The 18,480-nt window shown below is 46.1% G+C and overlaps 2 protein-coding genes across 2 annotated transcripts; one reads left to right on the top strand and one right to left on the bottom strand.

Moving 5' to 3' along the window:
* Positions 1-1,443: 1,443 nt before the first annotated feature.
* POLR2G (RNA polymerase II subunit G) lies at positions 1,444-4,687 on the bottom strand. The gene is made up of 8 exons (XM_063094533.1): positions 4,587-4,687; positions 4,344-4,453; positions 3,227-3,386; positions 2,620-2,670; positions 2,286-2,351; positions 2,108-2,179; positions 1,883-1,916; positions 1,444-1,665 (listed from the first exon to the last, which is right to left on the bottom strand). Exons 1-8 carry the CDS (start codon positions 4,596-4,598, stop codon positions 1,652-1,654), a joined length of 519 nt encoding a protein of 172 aa, XP_062950603.1. The 5' UTR covers positions 4,599-4,687; the 3' UTR covers positions 1,444-1,651.
* Positions 4,688-11,284: 6,597 nt separating this feature from the next.
* On the top strand, positions 11,285-13,507 carry ZBTB3 (zinc finger and BTB domain containing 3). The gene is made up of 2 exons (XM_063095329.1): positions 11,285-11,333; positions 11,608-13,507. Exon 2 carries the CDS (start codon positions 11,659-11,661, stop codon positions 13,231-13,233), a length of 1,575 nt encoding a protein of 524 aa, XP_062951399.1. The 5' UTR covers positions 11,285-11,333; positions 11,608-11,658; the 3' UTR covers positions 13,234-13,507.
* Positions 13,508-18,480: the final 4,973 nt, after the last annotated feature.

Genomic DNA, 18,480 nt, shown 5'->3' with positions numbered 1-18,480 from the left:
TTTCACACAATAAAAAGTGAAAAGAGGCACAATAACAAAACATGAGGTATGAATGAGAAGGTGAAGAGTTGCCTATGTCTGTCCATCCGGGAGTGGTGAAGGTGAGAAGGGATCCACATTCCAGTGCCTTTCTTTTACCATGTTCTAGGCATTATTCTGGATGCTTCCTTTTATCAGCGTTTCTGGTCCTCAGCATGATTGACATTTGGGTCCAGATAACTCCGTTGTAGGGGACTGTTTTGTACATTGTAGGATGTTTAGCAGCATTCTTGGCCTCTACCCACTAGAAGGCAGTAGCATCCCCAGTTGTGACAACCAAAAATATCTTGGTATTGCCAGATATCGCCTGGGGACCAAAACCACCTCAGTGGTTTATTATTATAGTTAAAGATGTATTATATGCTTTATATAACAGTAATTATAATTAACAGTTGAGTACCTATCATGGACCAGGGTCTATGCTAGCCACTTGAACATATATGATCTTTGATACAGCAACCTCCAAAGAGGGTTCTATGCCCATTTTACAGTGATAAAACATAAGGTCATCCAACTAAGACTGAAGCCAGCTCTGTGTCAATCCAAATACTATGCTTTCGGGCCGGCCCGTGGCTCACTTGGCAAAGTGCGGTGCTGGTAACACCAGGGCTACGGGTTCTAATCCTATATAGGGATGGCCGGTTGGTTCACTGGCTGAGCATGGTGCTGACAGCACCTAGCCAAGGGTTGAGATCCCCTTACTTGTCATCTTTAAAAACAAACAAACAACAACAACAAAAAACCATGCTTTCTACCACACGGCTCTGCTTCCCAAGAAGTCAGGGAAAGCTCAAAACAAAACAAAACAAAATATAATTGAACTGAGCTTTGACACAATTGTAGGTAGTAAGCACATAAGCTGGGAAAGGGCATTCCAAGGTAGACAAATGTATTAAAAAGACAGTGTGAAGGAAGAGTGATGTGTTTGTTTAGTCTTGTAGGCATTTCATGCATTTTTATTGTGCTACTCTTAACTAGATTTTGCGCCCTTTTACATCTTCAGTTCAGTTTCATATACTGATCAATTAGCAAATAAAGGCCTCTCTTGTTTATATTCCCATCTTAGGAATGGCTGTGTTGGGACCCCACAATCTGTGTCATTACTGTCCTCTTGTTCATCTCCCCTTATCTGCTGTCTCCTCTCCCCACTTTTCTAGTTATACTCTTGCTTACTTTTAAGGGCGGGGAAGGGCACTCTGGAACTAGATTAGGACTCAGAATGGCTCTAATGATGGTATAATTTGCTGGAAGCCTTGCCTTCAATGAGGTCAACCTTAGACCTTGGCAAAGGGTTAGTCAGATCCCCTAGGTGGCTGAGATTAGTTGAGGCATTGGCCCAAGGGAGAGAGGGTCTAGTGAACAACTGGCCCCACAGCCTTTAAAAAAAAAGAAGATAACACTTCCTTGAGAACCAAGGACATTTTATGGTTAAAACACATAGTCAAAAATGTGGGAGCAGCAGCTAAGCTGGAAGAAGCACCAGATGTCTTTGAGGGACAAGGAACCTTCTTTGCCTCCCCAACAGCAGCCAGACAAGGCCTCTTGGACAACATGGGAAGTGTGACAGTTGCACTTCCTTGATCAGGACCAAACGAAGTAGGAGCCCTCGTGCTCAGCTCACAAGCCCTGAAAGAACAAGAAAAGTACATCAGTTAGATGCAGAGCTCAGGAGCAGCCACAACCATGTACTTCCCATCCCAAGGGCTTGTGTTCTGGATCTTCTAAGCAGGCAGCATGAGGTTTTCTTACATCTCTAACTCAGACACTAAATCCTATATCCACTCCCCACCCCTATAAACCCCATCTCCAGGCAACAGCCCTGAACACATGACCAGGCACTCACCCAAGTAATCGTCCATCAGGGAGCCAATAGCAAACTGCAGGAGGGAAGGTAAAAAGGAAATGACGCCAAGGTGGGCACAGAACCATCCGCTGCCCCCAGCCCCAGGCCTTCTGCCCACCCATCCCTTTTTCCTGGCAGAAGAGCACAGAAGCCCCAGAACTGTGGGTGGTAAGAAATGCTCTCAGCTCCACCTGGTACAGACTGGGAGGCAGTCAAGAGACTCACAATGTCATTCTTGTCCACACGTGTCCCCACAATCTTTAAGCGGATCTCATCATCCTGCTGAATCACAATGTCCTGAGTAGAGGAGGAAACAGTGTACTCAGACATCCTCAGGCCAATACTCTCCCCCAGAGTGGCTTATTCTCTCCTCCCTCTCGCTGACTTCTTCCTACCCACTCACCTCATCCATTGTCTTGTAACATGGTGGGTTGGAGTTAGGATCAAACTCCATCTCTGATGGGATGGACTGAAAGGGAGTGACACTGGGTCAGCAATTTATTTATTTATTTATTTATTTATTTTGTCTTTTTCGTGACCGGCACTCAGCCAGTGAGTGCACCAGCCATTCCTATATAGGATCCAAACCCGCAGCAGGAGCGTCACCGCGCTCCCAGCACCGCACTCTCCCAAGTGCGCCACGGGCTCGGCCCTGGGTCAGCAATTTAAATGGATGCTTCAACAGACGGTCATGAATGGGTCTCTTCTTTAGCCCCACCCAGCGTGTCTAGACTTACATGTCGAGAGATGAAGCAAGACATGGGCCCAATTTCCGTGAAGAGTCCAACCTAGAAGGAAAATGAGTGCTCTCACTTTTTTTGTCCCCCGAGTCTTTGCAGCTTCTCATCTTAATCTGATTCCTAATAATATTATTCGTGTTTTGAAACCAGTCTAAATTGTAGCATTTGTTTTCATTTCTCACTGTCTTTTTTTAACCTTTCATTTTAAATTCAGTAAATAGTGTAAAGGGCTTAAGCCTGGGACTTGTTAGTCCAAGATTTGAACACCTGCTGGCCATATGCCCTTGGCCAGTACACTTATCTTCTCTAAGCTTCAGCTTCCATAAAATGGGATAGAAACACCTACCTTACAGAGTCACTGAGGCTTTGGACATTGCCTGTAACTCCTCAGTCAATGCAGCTTCTATCGTTATGACTGTTAATATTGACTCACATGGCCCCTGAGTGAGGCAGGGCAAGATTACCACATCATTTGACAGGTGAGGAGACTGAACCACAAAGAAATTAAGTGACTTGGCTGAAGGAACAGTTAGCAAGTGGAGTAGGGACCCAAACCAGATTTTCTGAAGGACCACCTCACTGCCTCCCCTATGTATGGTCTCACCTTGTTGACCTGAGTGACAACAGCATCCACGACTTCCCCTTTAAAGGGCCGGAAAACAATGGCCTTGTACTTAACTGGATAAAGGACAAAGCCTCGGCCTGGCTGAATCACACCAGCACCAATATTGTCAATAGTGGTGACAGCAATTACAAAGCCATACCTGTGAGAATAAGAGAAAGGCACTGTATGTGGAAGAGCTCCTAAAGCCATCTGCAACAAGAGCCACTGAGCCTGGGGGCGTGGGGGAAAGCAAAAGGGGAAGTAGATGGCATCTCTGCCCCCAGAGAGTTCAGTGACCATGAGAAAGACAAAACACAAATCAGTATCTATAAGGCCAAACTCTGAATGTGTAATTGCACATTGTCCAAGAAGTCTCCAATCCTTGAGCCAACAGACTTCAATCTTTGGGATGCCTCAAAATCATCTGGGGGTGGGGAAGAAACTTATTAAAATGCAGATTCTCAGGCCTGTCCCCAGAGAGTCTTGATTCTGTAGAGAGGAAGGAGGCTCAGGAATGCAAATTCAAGAACTGCCCCAGGTTATTCTGTCTGATGCTGGAGGCCCAAGGACTCCACTGCCTCGGGCTGAGCACCACCAGCTCGTTCACATCACTCTGCAAGAGGCCCCTCTATGCAGAGCCCAGAAATGAGCAAGTCTCAGCCCTATTCCTTCCTCCCCAAATAACAATCTGCTTTTTCCGGTCATTCATTCACAAAACATATCGAGGCCCATGATGTGCCAGGCCAGGTCCCTGGATGTGGGGGATAGAGAAAACCAGCAGAATCACAGAAGGAAAGCAGACACAGGAACAATGATTGGACTGTGAGCTCCGTGAGGACTGACCTCATTCTACCTTGTTCACTGCATGTTCCCAGGGCCCAACACAGGGCCTGCCACACAGCAGGAGCTTTAAAAATGTTTGTGGAGTAAATGAATGACCAGTATCAGCTGAGAGAAGGAAGTCTTGTTATTCAGCTTTGCAGACGGCGCCGGGGGAACCCACAGCAGGAAGCAACTGGCCGCCTGGGGCGCCTGGGGGTGAGAAGGCTACCCAGAGTTGCAGGTAAAGGGCACCATGTAAGTATCAACCAGGCGGCGCGGTGGGCGCGGCACTCACTTCCCGGTGCAGGTCCCCTCTACCTCGGTGAAGAGCTTCTGCTTTACCGTGTTGAGCAAGTTGGGACCGAAGTAGCGCGGGTGCAGCAGGATCTCGTGCTCCAGGGAGATCTGCGGGGAAAGTGGGATGGAGAGCAGGCCGGGCGCCCCGAGCACAAGGGGCGAGAAGCGGACCCTGGCCCCGGCACCCGGGCTCGCTCTTCCTCTCGACCCAGCCCTTGCAGCCGCCCCGCGCCCTGCTCACGTGATAAAACATCGTCCCCAAGAAGGGCGGACTTCAGCGTCCAGAACCGTGCCAGCCTCGGCCCCTTCTGCTCCACCGGAAACACACGCAGCCACCCTAACCCTGCTTCCGGGCCTGCCGGGGCGGATCCCCGCCCCCTACGCGGATCTGATTGGGCCTTGCTCTCATGGGCGGGGATTCATGAAGCCTCGCCCCTCTCCACCTCCTACTGGAGGTCGAGCCGTCAACCCCCTTAAATTAACAGCCAAAGGGCTGGCGCCGGGCTCACTCGGGAGAGCGTGGTGCTGACAACACCAAGTCAAGGGTTAAGATCCCCTTACCGGTCATCTTTAAAAAAAAAAAAATTAACGGCCTATAATAGGTGCTCAGTAAATCCTTTTTTTTTTTTTTTGGTGACTGGCTGGTTTGGGGAATCTGAACCTTGACTTTGGTGTTATCAGCACCACACTCTAACCAAGTAATGTAACCGGCCAGTCCCCAATAAGTACTTTTAAAGGGATTTAATTAGTGAAAGATGACTTAAGAAAAGCTCCATAACAGAGTGCACTCATGGAGCAAGTATATAAAGACTGTATGTATTTCACGTAGTATACACAGTATGCATAGTAATTAGCTGTTCTTATCTCTTCAGTCCATACAGTAACCCCACGAGGCAAGCTTTTTTGTTATTTCCATTTACAGATGAGGTTGCAGGCTCAGAGGGTTGAGGTCGTTCAGGATCATTCAAGGCCAGGATTCAAATTCCGGATGTCCAACTCCAAGACTCTTGAATATTCAGGCATTCCAGACATTTATGCACTCAATCCAAAAAACGTTTATTGAGCACCCAGTCCATGTTGGAAGTTAGGGGAGGAAGTAGCGAAAATCAGACCCCAGAGGGCAGAGCACCCTCGCAGTATGTGTAATATTTACACCAAACAGACACAATAGATGTAAATGACCTCAGAAGCAATGACGATGGTATTATTGGGCACTACACACATACACACACAGGAGTCCTCCAGAACTGAGGAGTCCTTGTCTCACTTTTGTCCCTTAATTAAACTCACCTCAATTAATGAGGGTGAGTGTGTGATCTGTCTCCTGCTGAGTCCCTGACTCATAAAAGGGCCATGCAGAGAGAGGCAGAAACACCAGGAGACACAGACAGGAGAAAGGCTCAGCAAGAGTGACTGGTTCTAGAGCCATGGCAGTATATGTGACCTTGAGCAAACTCACCGTTGCCAAAGCAACTCTGTATGTTTTAAGTAAAAGAGTCTGGCCTACCCTCCTGCAAGAACAGAGACCTCTTGCTTCTTCAGAGCCGTCACACTGGAGAAGGCACAGCGGTTCCCACTGACCTGCCCATCCCTTAGAATGGTTGAGGCCACCAAGTCAGCTGCTCGGACTCCATGGGGGTCCTCTCCGCCCATACCCTGGCAAGAAGCAGATGTGTGGGCCTCAACAGCCCTGACTCTCTCCTCTCCTCTTTTCCAGGCCAGCCTCCCCTCAAGGCTCTGTGAGCTGCTCAAGCAAACTAAACGAACCCAAAGAGGGGGTTGTGGCAATCCCAATTTATAGCCAGTCCATCAAAAGTCCAGTAAAAGAACCTGTAGCTTGCAATTTGCATCAGAAGTGGGAAGTGGGAGGCAGTGTTGTGGGACTGAGCCCTCAACCTGCAGGCTCTGACATTATCTCCAAGTAGATGGTGTTGGAACTGAATTAGAGGACCCCTAGCTGGTGTCCACTGTAGAACTGCTGGCTTGTTTGCCAGTGCAGAGAAAACCCCACACATCTGGCTACAGAAGTTTGGTCTGCCTGTGTTAATCGTTGTGCTGTGAGAACAGAAGAAAGACTGTGTTTTTCCCACATTCATTCAGTGCTGTAAATATTAAATACAGTAATTGTGTGTATTTTAGTTGCTCTGATACCTCATCAGCACTTGGTATTGTCAGCTGTTTTTTTGTTTGTTTTGTTTTGTTTTAGCTATTCTGAAACTATGTAGTTGTATTTTAATTGTGCTTTTAATTTTCATTTTCCTAATAACTAATAATGACCATCTTTTCATGTGCTTATTTGCTGAGAGCGATCTTTTAAAACCCAAGTCAAATCATGTCACTCACCTACTTAGAACCCAATGGCTTGCCAGGGAACCAGAATAAATCATCACCCTGGCTTACCAGCCAGGAATCAGATCATTTTCTGCCTCTCTACTTCCTGCTGTCTTCACTCCAGCCACATTGGCCTCTTTTCTCACCTGGGGTCTGTGCACTTGCTATTTCTTCTACCTAAAATGCTCTCAACTCTGATCTTTACCTGGTGGGCTCCTTCTCATTCTTCAGGTATCAGCTCAATATCACCTCCTCGGAAAGGCCTTCAATGACCAACCTGGCTGAAGTATCCACACATCAGTCACTTCTATCCTGTATTGCCTTGTTTTATTTTTTCTGCATAGCACTTAGCTCTCTTTGGAATTACTGTATCAATTTACTTACATGTATATTACTTATTTCTCCTCAAGGAGGGTAGGTATTCCTGTCTGTTTGTTCTTCTATATCCCCAATGCCCAGGACAGTACCTGGCAAGCAATAGGTGTTTGGTATCTACTTGCATGAGTGAATAAATCTTTAGTACCTAACATATTGCTTGGCAAATAATGGAGTTTAATGAATATGGGTTGATTGAGCCTCATTCTCATAATGAACCTTCAAGCTCCCCAGGCCATGTGTTGGCCCTGATAAACTCTCCCCAAGCCCTGATCTCTTTGCTTCTAGAGCTGTAGGATCAGAGACAAGCTAGAATAAAGAGAGAAAATAGCAATGGAGAGCAATCAACTGCACTGAGATTTAAAATGCAAAGAAAATTTATTGGAGGATTGTATCAGTTATCTTTTGCTGCATAACAAACTACCCCAAAACTTAGTGGCTTAAAACAAGCCCAATAAGGGCCGGCCCGTGGCTCCCTTGGGAGAGTGTGGTGCTGATAACACCAAGGCCACAGGTTTAGATCTCTATATAGGGATGGCCAGTTGGTTCACTGGCTGAGCGTGGTGCTGACAACACCAAGTCAGGGGTTAAGATCCCCGTACCAGTCATCTTTTTTTTTTAAAGATGGGGGACTGGGACTGGGTCCTCATGTGATCTGCTGCTCACATCAGGTAGATACTGTCAGAATTGAATTAAATTGAACTGTAAGATGCCCAGTGGGTGTCGAGTGTTGGAGAATTGGTCAGTGTGAGGTAAAACCCTCTTATTTAGTGTCAGAAGTGTGGTGCTGAGGGCTGGCCAGTTATCTCTTAGCTGACTTGGTTAAAGAGCAGTGCTGGGCCGGCCTGTGGCTCACTTGGGAGAGTGTGGTGCTGATAACACCAAGGCCACGGGTTTGGATCCCATATAGGGATGGCCGGTTAGCTCACTGGGTGAGCATGGTGCTGACAACACCAAGTCAAGGGTTAAGATCCCCTTACCGGTCATCTTTAAAAAAAAAAGGGGGCCGAGCCCGTGGCGCGCGTGCAGCGCTGGGAGCGCAGCGACGCTCCCACCGCGGGTTCGGATCCTATGTAGGAATGGCCGGTGCACTCACTGGCTGAGTACTGGTCATGAAAAAGACAGGAAAAAAAAAAAAAAAAAAAAGCAGTGCCGATAACACGAAGGTCAAGGATTTGGATCCCCTTACTGGCCAGCCTCCAAAACTATAAATAAATAAATAAATAAATAAGTGTGGTGTTGAAAAACAGCTTAGACATTACATCATCTCCCTGGGGATCCCAACTCATCTCAGATTTGAGAGTGGGACCTTATCCTATGGAAGAAGCCTCAGTGTCATATTGTAACATGAGCCTGCCAGAAGGAAGACATTGTTAATATCATATTGGAAAATACAATCTGCCACATGAATAGTCTTGCCAACCTAGACTGTAAAGAGGAGCCCTTGTGATGCTGTTTGTCATTTGTCCCCCAAAGATTCATACACAAGCAGGAGGTCCAGCCCCTGGAGGGCAATCTCTAAGCAAGATTCATCCATTCCAGCTGCCCCTCTTCCTGGTTCTGGGCTCCTCCTGTGCCACCAACTTTCCCAACGGATAGGATAATCCTGCCCTGACCAAGTCTGAATCCTCTGACCATGGGGACTGCAACAGTCCTGAGGGACCTTGGGGACACACCAGGAAGACACCTACACAGGGGTGTGGCTTTGAAAATCGATAGACCTAGATTCCATCACAGCTCTACATCTTATTATTTGTGTGAACTTGGCCAAGTGACTTAACCAGGCTGAGCCTTGGTCTCTTCAGTCTAGTGGAGATAAGAAGAGGTATTATGAAATTAGAGGAGATTATCTCTTTAGCACATCGCTAGTACTTAGCAATGTGCTAAAGAAATGATTGATATTTTTATCACTTTTTTTTTTTTTGCAGGTGGCCAGTACAGGGGTCTGAACCCTTGACCTTGGTTGGTTGATGCTCTAACCAACTGAACTAACTGGCCAGGCTCTAACTTCCACAAATAACACAGACACATAGAAGCATAGCTTTTCAGCCTTTTTCCTTGGGGGAGTTATTGCTGTAAGTGTGAAGTTTCTTCTCTTTTCGCTTTTTTTTCTGGGGGGAGGAGTGGCTGACTGGTTTGGGGATCTGAACCTGTGACCTTGGTGTTATAAAGCTGTGTTCTAACCAGCTGAACTAAACCAGCCAGCCCTTTAACTTATTATTATTATTATTATTATTATTGGCGATTGGCCAGTTGGTTCTCTTTTAGCTTTAAATTTCACATACATTTTCTCATATGCCATAATCTATCTATGCTAGCATAATACCCCTGCCCCCAAACATAAGCTTTTATTCAAAAAATATTTGACTGAATGATACCGTAGAAAGATATGCAATGGTATCCTGCAGCTCTGTGTACCCCAGGAATGGGGGAGTACCACAGCTATGAGAAGCAAAGCCACCAAGTTGTGCCCTGCTTAATGGTCCTCCTGGGGGTGAAAGGGACTGAAATTTAGTGCGCACTGAGATTATTAAGCTGTAGTGGCAGAATTGACCCAAAGAAATGGGTTTTTGGATTTGCACAGAGAATAAGAGAACTGTAGTTTTTAAAATTCAGGTGCAGCATGCATGGCTATTTCAGAGTACACAAAGCACACAGTCCTTGTGCTTGGTCTCAGCTTTATTTTCATTCTCAACTCTTCTGAATCTGTAGAAATAGGATTGCATAAGCTTCCTAAACAGTCTGTGCTCCTAACTGCTTTGCAACTCCAGCGATCCCTTTCCCATGGGGTTTTCCCTCCTTTCCCCTGGCTTTAAATACCATCTATACATTAATGACAGTCCCAACACAGACCTCCAGCCCTGACACCTCCCATTACACTTAGAATAAAACAGAAACTCCTCACCAAGGCCAATGAAATCTCATGCCTGCCCACATGCCCTGCTTACTCACCAGGCTCCAGACATAGTGATCTTTTCCATAGACCTTCAGGATCATCCCCTCTAAATTCCTCTTTTTAGAAGAGAAACATGCATTCCCTCTAGAAATCTAGGAGTCACAGAAGAGGATACATTATGCTGTTTTCTAGATTTATTTGACCATGGAGCCCCTTTTCATCACAAAGCTCTATTTGAAGCAACACTGAGCAATCACGTGAGATATTCAACACTTTATTGTAAAATAGGCTGTTAGATGATCTTGCCCAACTGCAGGCTAATGTAGTGTTCTGAGCATGTTTAAGGTAGCCTAAGCTAAACTATGATGTTAGGGAGATTAGTTGTATTAAATGCATTTTCGACTTACGAAATTTTCAATTTATCTTTGTTTTTGAGTTTTTTTGGCAGCTGGGCGGTACACAGATGGAACCCTAGTCCTTGTATATAGTCCAGGCTGAGAACACCAGGACAGCAGTCCCGCAGCTGCTCCTTCTCTGACAGCACCGTTACTGAGCCAGGGGCGCCAGAACTATGAGACTGGAGGCGTGGAGCACTAGGGCGTCTTGGAGTTTTTGAGGCAGGAAGAGACCTTCAAGAGACCCAGGTCAAGCGTTCGGATCTCCCTACCGGCCAGCCGCCAAAATAAATAAATAAAATAGTTGTTTAAAAAAACCACAGCTGCAGTTCAGAGACGTGTGGCTACTGCCCACGGTTACGGCAGAGCCTGGTCTAGGACCCGGGCCTCCACACTACCACACCAGCTTGTTGGTCCTCCTTTTCCCGGTCACTCTGCAGCCAGGGCGACGTGCTGTCGCTCAGGCACAGCACTGCGCTGCGGCCGACATCGCACCCCGCAGAGAACGCGATGCGCTCTGCTCCCCAGAGCCCAGCAGCCCCGGCCCGCCTGCGGCCACAGGTAAATGGACAAACTCAGCCAATCCAGAGGGCTCGGAGGCAGGAAGGCGGGACGAGGAGGGAAAGTTTAGGACATGAGTGCTAGCCAATCGGGAGCCTAGCTCTCTGAGTGATGGCCGCCAGAGCCCATTTGGAGACGCCGGTCACGAGAAGTTGGTCCCTGGACAGTGGACCAATCCCTGACGGGGGAAACGCGAGCTTTAGCCAATTACAATTGGGAAGGTGGGAAGGGGCGGAGCTCGCCCGGTGGCTGCTCGGTGGTGGGTGAGGGATCAGCTCTCTCTGCTTGTTTCTATCCTGGGATTCCTTAGCCTCTGGAATGCGAGAGGAAGAAGCTCAGGGAGTTCCTGGGGTGGGACGAACAGGCATCGCCCGGGAAGGGCTTTGGGCGAAAGAGACTCCTACTTGGAGGAACCTCTGGAAGCCACCGGGTGGGAATCGAGGAAGCGGAGGCTGGCTTGGGGGTGGGACTTCCGGGGGCAGGGCTTTTCGGGCGGGGGCGGGTCCTGCTAGTAAGGTTAAGCCGAGGGGGCGGAGCTAATAGGTCTTTGGGTGTGACCTAGGAGAGGAGGGTAGTAACTTAAGCCAGAGTGTCGGGGTCGGCATGGTGTTGCCAGAGGCCTTGGGTGAAGAGCTGTTGTTAAGGGCTGACGTTAAGATTGCTGGGGAGGTTACCTGGCCTCACCCACTGTGCTTTCTTCCCAGGCAGCCACTGGCGGAGACCTCTCTTGGGCCCCCTTCCCTTCGCAGGGTGCTATGGAGTTTCCAGAGCACAGTCAGCAGCTGCTGCAGAGTCTCCGGGAGCAGCGGTCCCAGGGTTTCCTTTGTGACTGCACCGTGATGGTGGGTAGCACCCAGTTCTTGGCCCATCGGGCTGTGCTGGCTTCCTGCAGCCCGTTCTTCCAGCTTTTCTACAAGGAGCGGGAATTGGACAAGAGGGATCTGGTGTGTATTCACAATGAGATTGTCACGGCCCCGGCCTTTGGGCTGCTTCTGGACTTTATGTATGCTGGCCAGCTGGCCCTGAGGGGGGATACCCCTGTGGAGGATGTGCTGGCAGCTGCCAGCTACTTGCACATGAATGACATCGTCAAGGTGTGTAAGCGGCGCTTGCAAGCCCGGGCCCTGGCAGAGGCGGACAGTACCAAGAAGGAGGAGGAAACCAACTCACAAGCCTCTAGTTTGGAGTTTTCGTCCAGCACATCCCGTGGCCCCCAGCCTTTGTTGGCATCTGCTGAAACATCAGGCCATTGGGGAAAAGGGGAATGGAAAGGCCTGACCACTCCCTCACCTACTGCCCGTCCTCCAGATGAGCCACCAGTGCCGGGTGGGGCTGACACTACACAGCCTAGCATGGAGGTTGACTCACCACATCTACGGGCTCCTCCCCCACCAGTGGCTGATGTCTCTCTTGCCAGCCCTAGTAGCTCCACAGAGACCGTTCCTGGAAACTACTTCTCTTCTGGCCTTGCAACAGTTTCAGTGGAGCCCCTAACTCCTCTCGATGTGGGTCCTGAGGGTCTGAGGGTGGTAGAACCCAGGGATACTGGAGGACCATTGCAAAGCTTCTATCACCCAGGTTCAGCTCCAGCCCCAGCCCCACCCCCAGTCTCAGTCTCAGCCCCAGTTTCATCCCAGATGCCAACCCCAGCTGAAGCTGAGCTAGTCCAGGTGAAAGTAGAAGCTATTGTGATCTCTGATGAAGAGACTGATGTGTCAGAGGAACAGCCTCAGGGTCCTGAGGTACTGTTCCCACCTGGAGGAGCAATGTATGGGGGACAGCCCTCCCAGCCAGAGGCTTTTGAGGAGCCAGGGGCAGCAGGACTGGAGGAGGTAGGACCCAGTGACCACTTCCTACCTTCAGACCCTCATCTACCCTACCATCTGCTGCCAGGTCCAGGGCAGTATCATCGAGGACTTGTGACTTCACCCCTGCCTGCACCCCCAGCCCTGCATGAGCCACTTTACCTGCCTTCTGAGTATGAAGCAGCCCCAGGAAGCTTTGGGGTTTTTACAGAGGATGTTCCTACCTGCAAGACATGTGGGAAGACCTTTTCATGTTCTTACACACTGCGACGACATGCTACAGTGCATACACGTGAGCGACCCTACGAGTGCCGCTACTGCCTGCGTAGTTACACACAGTCAGGGGACCTCTACCGCCACATCCGCAAGGCTCACAATGAGGACCTGGCCAAACGCAGCAAACCAGATCCAGAGGCTGGGCCCCTTCTAGGGGTGCAGCCTTTCCCTAGTTCCCCAACAACAGACAGACAGAGCGGAAGTGGTGGAGGGCCACCCAAAGATTTTGTACTTGGCCCCAAAAACTAGTATCTGGGGAGCATGAGCTGATGCTAGGCTTGTTCTTACATCCTTAGTTGGCGGCACAGAAGGTTGGAGGCATCTCTCATCACTCCTGCTGGGTGACAGAATGAAGGTTCTTCCCAGGCTGAAGGTTCCTACCCTTTTCTTTGCCCAGCCAGATAAGCTGAACTTTATGGGGCAGATCATATCGGTCAGCTCTCGCCAAGGGCACTGGGAAGTTTCCTGAGATGTAATCGCTTCTCACTCTGCCTTCTGGAGCATAAAGCTAGCAGTGAAAGTATCTCTTTCAACTGGTGTTGACTGGTTTCTTCCAAAAACCTGCATGCCTTCACACCTCTCCTACAGTTCTTTTAGGAATCTGACATCTGTACTTGGGGTAGGGGTCAGACTGCTTATGAGGAAAAAAGTGAGAGGGAGAGGGCAATGTAGATTTTACTTTGTACAAGTATACAAATTGGGAGTCTTACAGCTATGGTTTATTATCATAGTTGAGTTCTTGTGTTCTGGGATGTATTTGGTGCTTCATATAAATACCCATTTAATCCTCAACAACTTTATGAGCTATTAGTCACCCCCCGCCCCCTTTTTTCCATAGACAAGGAAATTTGAGACTCCAATATCAAAGTTAATTTTTTCAAGGTCACAGAGCTAGTTAAATGGCAAGCCAGGACTTGAACTGACTGGGCTTGTGACTCCTTACACCATGCATGCTATGCTGGTTTAAAACATTGTTGAAGGTAGTTAACCAAGAACTAGAAGTTGTTTTCTTTTTCTGTCCTTTTGAGTGTTTGGCTTTGTTCCTTTAACTTGTTACCTCTGATTTCAAGTAGAAAGACCTTTGGTTGACAACAGATACTGTATTACTGACTTGAAATTTTTGCCTACATGTTGTAAACGTGAATCAAGCTCTCTGAAGATGAAAAATGGAAAGGCAGAACGCACTAAGCCCCGTGGTGGTAGGTCTGTGGGGGGAGGTTGAGGGCCTGTGGTGGTATGGCAACGCGTGCTTGGGAAAGCTTAAGCAAGAAACTCTGGATGAGAGCATCTTAACAGTTCACCTAGTCCAGCTCCCTCACATTAAAAATGTGAGATGACAACAGCCCGAGAGGTTAAATTACTCGCTTAAGATCACCTAGGTGGTTACTGACACTGGAGATAGAAAAGAAATGAGAGTTTGGGGTGTGGATGAGGGATGGGGAAAAAAGAGCTCTAGGAATATGAGAGTCTGGCCCAGCCTGTGGTGAAGAGTGTGCTAGAGGTGAACTAGAGGTTTTCCTACACACACCTCTCTCTCACTGCCACATATGCACCTTAGTGCAAATAAAGCAGGAAGGAAAACAGAAGAAGGTGAAAATATGAGTACATTTTCTGAATTTCTTTTCTCTTTGGGCCTGTATGTCATATTCAATATTGAACTCTTACTAGCAAGCTACCGTGTTTGAGCTATATAGGAAGGAGACAGAGCTGAGCAGCAATTTGGCCAAAGAAAGCTCCGAACCTAGGGCATATGGGAAGCAAAAGTTGATGATGCTTAACATTTTTGCTGCCAAAAGAGTGAATTCTATACCTTCCACATTCCTTGTGTTGGAATAACCTTCAAGTTTATCTTTCAGATGGCTTCTAATTTTATTTATGCAAATATATTACTGCCTTAATTCCTTACTGAAACAAGGCAAGATATAAGTTAATATAACTGTAGCTATTCTAGTTGAATAGAGCACCTTTTCCAAAGTCCTCCCTAGAGTAAATATCAAATCAAAATGCCCATAAGAATCAGTTGCCTTTATTTATTTATTTTTTTAAAAAAAGATGACCGGTAAGGGGATCTTAACCCTTGACTTGGTGTTGTCAGCACGACGCTCTCCCAAGTGAGCTAACCGGCCATCCCTATATAGGGATCCAAACCCATGGCCTTGGTGTTATCAGCACCACACTCTCCCAAGTGAGCCACGGGCCAGCCCTATCAGTTGCCTTTAAAAGGGTGGATTTTATGGCCTGAGAATTATATCTCAATTAAAAAAACAACCACACAAAGCAGAAAAGAAAAAAAAAAAAAAAAACAGTTGCCTGAGAACATCAGTTCCTAAAAGCAAGGCATAATAAATATGTGTCTACATGTATATATAATGTATATAATTTCTCTAGACAACCTGGGGAACACAGTAACCATTGTATTGGTCAATTCCTGGTCAGGTACAATGTTTAACCACAGAGGCTGTTACTGATGAGATTCTTCCAAAAAGCAAGGATTTGCTTTCAGTTCCCAGCATAAAGTGCATTCTTTGCTGAAGGTGGCAGTCAGCAATTTGCAAGATCTTTAAAGCAGTAGCCAACACAATTAAGGCCACTGTGGCCTCAGTTTATCTGCTGGACATTAGGAACAGTTTATACCAGTTTGTAGAGGTGTGATCAATAGAGTTCTCTCATTTCCACTTCTCTTGACGGTCCCATTCATGAATTCAGGGAACCACAGGCTCTTAGGGGTCAGCTCATAAAATTTCTAGTCCAACACTAGATCCTCCTTTTTTTCCTCTGCTTGAAAGAGAACTCACTATTCCAAGAGGAAAACTACTGTTGGACAGTCCTAGTTGTTGACAATGCTTCCTAATAGCCAAAATCTGTCTCCCTTTATGGAGGGATGGCCCAGTCCCCAGCCTATTAAGAGTTTCACCCTGAGAATTTATTTACTTGTGAGCTATCTGACTTAGTTTTCAGACAACCACCCTTTCCCCTCCAGCTTAGAGATACATTTCTAGTTTAGGATTGCATTTTTTTCTTAATCGGCTATTTTCTAAGTGTGTGCCTTCACTTGGTGTCTAATGCCTTGTCAGTCAACAGACATTTAGCCCAGCTCAGCTCCACAAAACTCACCATTTCAGCCCTGGAGTTTTACTTCAACTTTCTCCAAAGCCAGTGTTTCCAGGAATGGTTTACTTGGAGATATACTAACATTTTTTTATTGTTAAAAAAATGTGTGTGTGTGTGTGTGTGTAAGTGATGTGAAGTGCTCTGCAGTCCCCTATCCAATTTCATCAGTAAACAATTTCAGTATGCATCTCTAAAAGGACTCCTTAAAAAAAGGAAGGCAGAGGGAGCTGGCCAGTTAGCTCATTTTGGACAGAGCTTGGTGTTGTAACACCAAGGTCAAGGGTTCATATTCGCATACCAACTAGCTGCAAAAAAAAGAAAAAAAAGACCAAATACCATTATCACACAACAAAATTGACAATAGTTCTTGTTCAAGTTTCACTGATTGTTTCATAAAATTTTAGTTGTTTTTTTCAAATCAGAGTACAAACTACAGTCACACATTTATTTAATCGATGTCCTCGAAGTCTCTTTTAATCTATAGGTTTCCCCTCCCTTTTTCCTTGCAATTTATTTGTTGAAGAATTTGGGGTTATTTGTTTCAGGTTTGAAAGTCTGGAGTTTGCTGATTACATCCCCACAGTTTCATTTAACATATTCCTCTGTCCAAAGGTTCCTTTAAAAATACATATTTAAATAAAATATCGGGCCGGCCTGTGGCTCACTTGGGAGTGTGGTGCTGATAACACCGTAAGGCCACGGGTTCGGATCCCATATAGGGATGGCCGGTTTGCTCACTGGGTGAGCGTGGTGCTGACAACGCCAAGTCAAGGGTTAAGATCCCCTTACCGGTCATCTTTAAAAAATAAATAAATAAATAAAATAAAATATCGACTAAATATTAGTCCAGGTAGTATGTGCTTTCGGCAAAACTGTGAAGATAGTGGAACTGAATTTGGGAAACACTGTTTTTTATTTTGGTTTTTGGGTTTGGTTTTTTTTGGAGAATTATTGCTTAAGGGAAACACTGTTTCTATCTGTCCCTCATGTGTCAAAGTATGATGCTTCGCATCCACCATGAATGCTTTCTCTTCATTCAAATTCATCAAATCCTGTGTGGAATTGATTAAGGACTGGTAAAGTGAGCAGCACAAACTGCTGACTACAGAGATTCAGGTACCCTCTGGCTGATTCCTTCAGGATATGAGCTTGTCAGACCTCAAGACCCACGTCAGACTGCCTACCTTGTCCACTTTTCTGCTCATTAACATCTCCACTAGGAGCTGGGCTTTGAAATAAAAACTGCAATAAGCCTGACCACTGTCCTAACCCTTAGCAGTGCTAATGAAAGGATCAGTGCAATAAATTTCTAAAATGCATGCTTAAATTTCAGTTTTATTTTTTCTTCGTTGATGCAGAAGATAGCTTACTGTAACATCAAGTCTTTGAAATAAAAAAGGAAAGAAAATCTACAAGCAAAACCAGCCCAAAGCAAACAAAAACATGCAACCAAGATGAAATTTTGTCAACAAACCTAGGCTTAGAAATTGAAGAAGTCTGAAAAAAAAAAAAAAATTCTGCTTTTGTTAAGTATGTCTTTGGACTTTCTAAGACTATTTGGTAGAAAAACTTGTTGTAAGCCGATGGTTGTATTACTTAAAATACCTTTTATTCAGATCCCCATACAGGCCAGCAGCCAAAAAAATAAATAAAATAGAACAGAATAAAATACCTTTTATATAGGTATAGGGAGGAACAAAGGGATCTAGCCCATTGGGAGAGGGGGTGTTATGATAAAGGACTACGGTTTTTTTTTCTTTCTGAAATGTTTGTTTTGTGGTTATATGATGGCTAATGACACATGCTTATTACCTCCATTTATAAAGGCAGAGGCAGTGCTATATGGTCTTATCTACTATGTAGTTCCCACAACATCCTAGACATTATCCACTACACGTAAACAAAGGAGCTCTTGCTTGATGGAGCCTCCTACTGAGCCAAATCTGCAACCTGCACCCACGCCCAAAACAGCTTCCAGAGAGTTCCAACAGGTTCTTAAAAGGCACTAAGCAAGAACAACCCTTCTTCATTGTTTCCCTCCTCTGTAAAGACCTGAGCTCTTGCAAAATACAAGATGACAGGTAAAGAATAGATTTATGTTTTTATCTTGTTCTATTATGGTATTGTTCCTAGAAGACTTGGTAATCTGCTTTCCTATGTTTTTTAGAGAAACAAGCATACTATGGGTATGCACCTGTTAAAAATTAAAATGTTTACTTAGGTGTTTTTCTGGCTTGAGGGCTGAAGGGTTATTAAACATTTAAATGCTTAACTCCAGAGGTTTTAAGATAGAATAGCTTAATGAAAAAAAATATATATATATATATTTATATGCACACACTATATTAAGTATGAGCAATGGTAAGGACTAGAAATTACCAGGAT

This window comes from Cynocephalus volans, chromosome 4 (genome assembly GCF_027409185.1).
Source record: "Cynocephalus volans isolate mCynVol1 chromosome 4, mCynVol1.pri, whole genome shotgun sequence".
Lineage (NCBI taxonomy): Eukaryota > Metazoa > Chordata > Mammalia > Dermoptera > Cynocephalidae > Cynocephalus > Cynocephalus volans.
The sequence above is the reverse complement of the archived record's forward strand: the minus strand, read 5'-3'. Positions and strand labels throughout refer to the sequence as shown.

Coding starts and splice junctions, on each gene's coding strand:
- ZBTB3 (XM_063095329.1), top strand. CDS start 11,659: ATGGAGTTTCCAGAGCACAGTCAGCAGCTGCTGCAGAGTCTCCGGGAG.
- POLR2G (XM_063094533.1), bottom strand. Junction 3,387..4,343: donor GAGGGGACCTGCACCGGGAA/GTGAGTGCCGCG, acceptor TTATTCTCACAG/GTATGGCTTTGTAATTGCTG. Junction 1,917..2,107: donor GTGTGGACAAGAATGACATT/GTGAGTCTCTTG, acceptor TCCCTCCTGCAG/TTTGCTATTGGCTCCCTGAT.